Raw genomic sequence first — 4,495 nt, 5'->3', positions numbered from 1 at the left:
GTTTGCGCGCGTGACCTATTTGCCCCGCGAGTCTCACATGCGCTCCTATGCTGCACGTGCCTCCCCCCCCCCCCCCCCGTTCGCGCGCGCGAGCCAGATGCTCACGTTGATTGATCATGAAACATGCATGATCGTTGGACTTGTGTTTGCGCCTCGGTGCGTTTGACTAGGCGGCAGCAGCAGGACGTCACAGACCCGAGAAAGAGCTTCAAGCGTGCAGTGCGCTGCGACGCAGAGATTCCCAACCGCTCCTGCGGGAAATGATGCCCATATATTCAGTGATCAGGAAATCAGATGACATCGCTTACTCGAATTCCCCCAAATTTGGAGCTTCCCCGCGTCTCGAAGAAGTTATTTTTGAGCAAAACAACCCAGAAGGTTGGGTCCAATTTCCCCGAACAATGCTTCGGTTTACTCAAGGCGCGCAAGTGACATTCCGCTCCTGGCTGCACCTTGCTCCAATCCAAAGTGAGCATACGCGGCTTGGGGGATGATGGGACGGGACGGGACAGGGTCGTTGTCACTTGTTCTCCTCAGCCAGCCCGACTCTATTCTTGGTTCCACGTGTAGGCGTTGGATCGGACTCGGCATATTGGAGGAGGAGGGGTGCGCAGGCAATAGTGGATGGACCCTAAAAGAAAGGGCTACAGGCACGTCGACAAAAGCACCGCGTGCGCTCGGCGTGCTCGCGTTTACGCGCGCGGCTGCGGGAGGTGAAAGACCGAGCAGGTTGGGGGCAAAATAGCTGATTCCTAACGCAGTCGTTTGGCCTCAACTGTTCAGTGGCATTATGACGACATCTAGCGGCGGACGGTCGGTAGTGGCAACAGGGAAACTGGAAAGTCAATTTGGTTTTTGGAGCCAACGCAAACTGACTGGAACGTGAATTTGGTTTTTGGAGCCAACGCAAAATGACTGGAAAGTGAAAATGGTTTTTGTTTTTTTTAATCGGGCACTGACGTCACCCGATCTATTTTAAGGGCAGGAAAGTGACAAAATGACAAAATGACCCCTTTCAATATTTTCAATTTAAGGTCATTTAAAAACGTCTCTTCTTCTTCTTCTTCTGCTCACTTCAACCAAAAAATGCACTTTCCTTAAAACTGTTTTAACACCTCAATGATGCAAATAATGAAATAGAACCCGGAAATATGAACTTTTGTCTTGTCTCCCTATTTTGACCTGCAATGTCTTCAATACGCAACTAAAATTAAAGCAGATGGCGTTGTGTTCCAATACTTTGGAGGTCGTTTTTTTATGTTTTCTTTCAGCGAAAATTGTCAGCCACGCCCTCACGGTGCGTGTCGCGTAGCAGCCAACACATGCGGAAGCTCGTCACGCTGCTTTTCTTTTGTTTGCCGTGATTGTTGTGTTTCGTTGAACCGATTTCCACTTCCGCGCACATCGCAGTCCTTCGTCCACAAGGTAAATACTTTTTCTCGTTTCTTAGCGCTTCGAAATTGCCCTTGTCTTTCGCGTGAGTACTTGTCCTCGTTTGACCTTTTTTTAAGGACACGCCGGCCGTCTGCGTTGCTTTGGAGTTTTTGAAAAAGTGTACTTTCTGTCTTTGTGGCGCGGCGTCGGTTGTCGTCAAGAGCCCGTTCCCGAAATGCGCGAGGCGAATTACGCAGACGTTCGAATCGCAAACGACTCTTCCTTCCGCAAGATTCGCCCGCCGGCGGCCGTTCGGCGTTGCCCGGGGACGCCGTTCGTTGGGCTCGACGAACCCGCTCCCGATTGCAGACGGGGCTGGATTTTGGGACTTCCGTTTCCCGACTGCAGATTCGTCACAAGCGACGTGGAAATACTGCAGTCGGACTGGCTAACAGTTGCGTTGGTCGACAAGCGCGCGACTCAAAGCGGCTCCTCGTCAACTCCTAATCATCCGCGTGAAATTGGAAACGCCGGAGAGCCTCGGGATAGTTGAATTCCGCTGAACGGGACACCCTTTGACGGGCGTTATGCATAGGCGACTTACCAAATATATCATTTACGGATACGGCCGCCAGAAAATCGGGAGAATTTAAGAAGATGAGACCGATTCCGCTATGCTGCAGTTTTGACATTGTCGCCAAAGCGTCGGCTACCTCTTATACACGGTCACAGTAAAAGAAGAATTAGAATGACGGTAGATCGGCCAACTACCCGTAGCCCCGAATTCCCCGCGATGATGGGACGCTTCTTTTCTTGGAGAGCCTGCTTTCCGGCAGTCGTTTCCTCACGCGCGCGCTCCCCCGCGCAACTCCATCACTCGCGGCCGCCGGCGCGCACCGCTCCAAAAGAGCTGTCGCCGAATCGCCCCTCCGGCTCCGTTAGGGAGCGGCGCTTCAGTTTTCCGCAAAAACGCCTTCGAGCGGGACCGGGCGTCGGACCGCTTCGGGCTCCGGGAAAAATATCAAAGCGGGGCACCCGGGCCGCAAAAAGCCTAAGGGCTATTTTCGCCGGATCGCGACCGCGTCGCGGAGATGGCGGTTCTGTCCAAGGAGTACGGCTACGTGGTGCTGACCGGCGTCGCCAGCGTCATCATGGTGGGACACTTGGCGGTGCGAGTCGGCCAAGCTCGCAAGAAGTACGGCGTGCCGGTGAGCCGGCGGCCGAGCTGGGACGCGGCCGCGAAGCGCTCGGCGAGCCAAACGCCCGTGTCTCCTTTGGCAGTACCCCAAGATGTACTGCGACGACAGCGAGGAAGGCAACCTTTTCAACTGCGTCCAGCGCGCGCACCAGAACACGTGAGTAGGGATGCCGACGCCATGGCTGGAGATGATTTCCCACCCTGCGGGCCTGCGGGCCTGCGGGCCTGCGGGAAGTGCAAACGTCCCCGTACCGCTCCCGCTCCAAAGGGTTTGCCGCAGAGGCTGTACTCGCGCCGTTAAAGGCGCGCTCGGCGGCTAAGCTTTTTGTTTTAGGTCGATGCCATCCATCCGTCGGTTTTAAAACACCGCTTAGCCGAGATTGACCCCAACGTCCCGTTTTACACGCCGGCAAAAAAGGGGCGCTCGAACCGCGGCGACCCTCAAATACGGCACGCGCGGCGAATCGGGCGCCCTCATCGTTTACGGCCTCGTGCCTTCGCGCCGGCAAAGCGCTGGCGCGCTCCGTATTTGTCGGCCGCGACAAAAAACAATGCGGAAAATCATCGAAAATGGCCTTTTATTCAATTTGGATACTGAGGAAAAAAGCGGCGGCGGTGCCGGTACTCGCTGTCGGCGGCCACCGGAGAGTTGAGTTTTTGCCGGCGCGAAAAAGGTGGCCTCGGTCAATTTTGTTTGTTTACGGTCTGGGTGGAACCCTTGGGCAGTCTGGAGCTGTACCCCGCCTTCCTCTTCTGCCTGGCCGTCGGCGGCGCGCATTGGCCGGTAAGTAGATCTTTACGCCGACTTTCCGAGCGTCCCCGCTCCCAAAGGCCACAAAACAGGCGCGCGCGCGCGCTTCCAGCGTCTCAGCAGCGGGCTGGGGGCCGTATGGATCATAAGCCGGGAGGTCTACGCGCACGGCTACTCCACGGGAGGTGAGGCGCTCGGCCGCGTCTCGGTATATTAATAATAAACATAATAAGAATTCCCAACCAGATCCGAAAAAAAGAATGCGAGGGGCTTTCGGGAACGCGGCCCTGCTCGGGATGATCCTGACCACCGCCGCTTTTGGACTCCGCCTGGCGGGCTGGACGACGCCTCGGTTGGGCTCTTGGTGCGAGGGGAAAAACTGCTGTTGAAAGCCCTCGGGCGGAGGAGAAGCCGGAAGGCGGGCCGGAAGCGTACCTTGGCCGTATTTCTTGCGCTCAAGCTTTCCCGGACCGCCCTTTGCTTTTTTGCAATAAATCACAACGTGCCTTCCTTCGTTGCGGCGAGCGAGCGTCTCTTTGTCTTGTGAATTTGACATTTTCGCTTGGCAAAGTGATTTCCCATCGAGGCCGTATTTAGCGCAAAGTTGACGCGGCGCCGGGCAAACTTCAAACGCCAACAACAGGGAGAGTGCGTTTATCCATGACAAAAGCTTTTGGAGCAGAATCCAACTGACAGGCTGTCGTCCTTCATCTAACCAAGCTCACCTACGTACGCTCAAACGGCCTCTCGCCGTAAGCGCGAGAAAATCCGAGGGACGTGCGGTCAGGGGAGGTCATCATGACAAGTAAAAAAATAAAGAATTATAACATTCAATTGATATTAATATTTGTCCGCTGATGTTTATGTATGACCAATTTCAAACATTTTGTATGGTTAAAATCGCCGAATTTGCCTATTTCCCGTTCAAAAACAGGGATGAAACTTTAGGCGAGGCGGCGCCGACTGGAGCTTCACCTCCGAATGCGCAATCATCACAAACCGGGTTGAGACGTGCAACCGGCGCGTGCTGCTTGCCCTCTATCTGCAATGTTTGCAGATGACGTTTTTTTGGACCCGATTTTCCAAAGTCTGGCTAATGTCTTTAACCATCCAAGTTTAACGTTTGTATTTCGTTTTGCTGATGGGAAATGAAAGACATAGGATGAGGCAGG

At 54.4% G+C, this 4,495-nt stretch overlaps 1 protein-coding gene across 2 annotated transcripts; it reads left to right on the top strand.

Annotated features, from left to right (window-relative positions):
* Positions 1-1,260: 1,260 nt before the first annotated feature.
* mgst3a (microsomal glutathione S-transferase 3a) lies at positions 1,261-4,163 on the top strand. Of its 2 annotated transcripts, none has more exons than XM_088430402.1 (6): positions 1,261-1,425; positions 2,466-2,582; positions 2,656-2,729; positions 3,299-3,356; positions 3,436-3,508; positions 3,557-4,163. In XM_088430402.1, the coding sequence occupies exons 2-6, from the start codon at positions 2,466-2,468 to the stop codon at positions 3,868-3,870; spliced, it is 636 nt and encodes a 211-aa protein (XP_088286528.1). In that variant the 5' UTR covers positions 1,261-1,425; the 3' UTR covers positions 3,871-4,163. The 2 variants fall into 2 exon arrangements, with proteins under 2 accessions (XP_088286528.1, XP_088286529.1); XM_088430403.1 differs by having other exon boundaries at positions 3,570-3,847.
* The last annotated feature ends 332 nt before the right edge of the window (positions 4,164-4,495 follow it).

This window comes from Hippichthys cyanospilos, chromosome 12, assembly GCF_059441005.1.
Source record: "Hippichthys cyanospilos isolate Australia breed blue-spotted pipefish chromosome 12, RoL_Hcya_1.0, whole genome shotgun sequence".
Lineage (NCBI taxonomy): Eukaryota > Metazoa > Chordata > Actinopteri > Syngnathiformes > Syngnathidae > Hippichthys > Hippichthys cyanospilos.
Note: the sequence above shows the minus strand (reverse complement) of the source record. Positions and strands in the feature narration are given on the sequence as shown.

Coding starts and splice junctions, on each gene's coding strand:
- mgst3a (XM_088430402.1), top strand. CDS start 2,466: ATGGCGGTTCTGTCCAAGGAGTACGGCTACGTGGTGCTGACCGGCGTC. Junction 3,357..3,435: donor TCGGCGGCGCGCATTGGCCG/GTAAGTAGATCT, acceptor GCGCGCTTCCAG/CGTCTCAGCAGCGGGCTGGG. Junction 3,509..3,556: donor GCACGGCTACTCCACGGGAG/GTGAGGCGCTCG, acceptor AAACATAATAAG/AATTCCCAACCAGATCCGAA.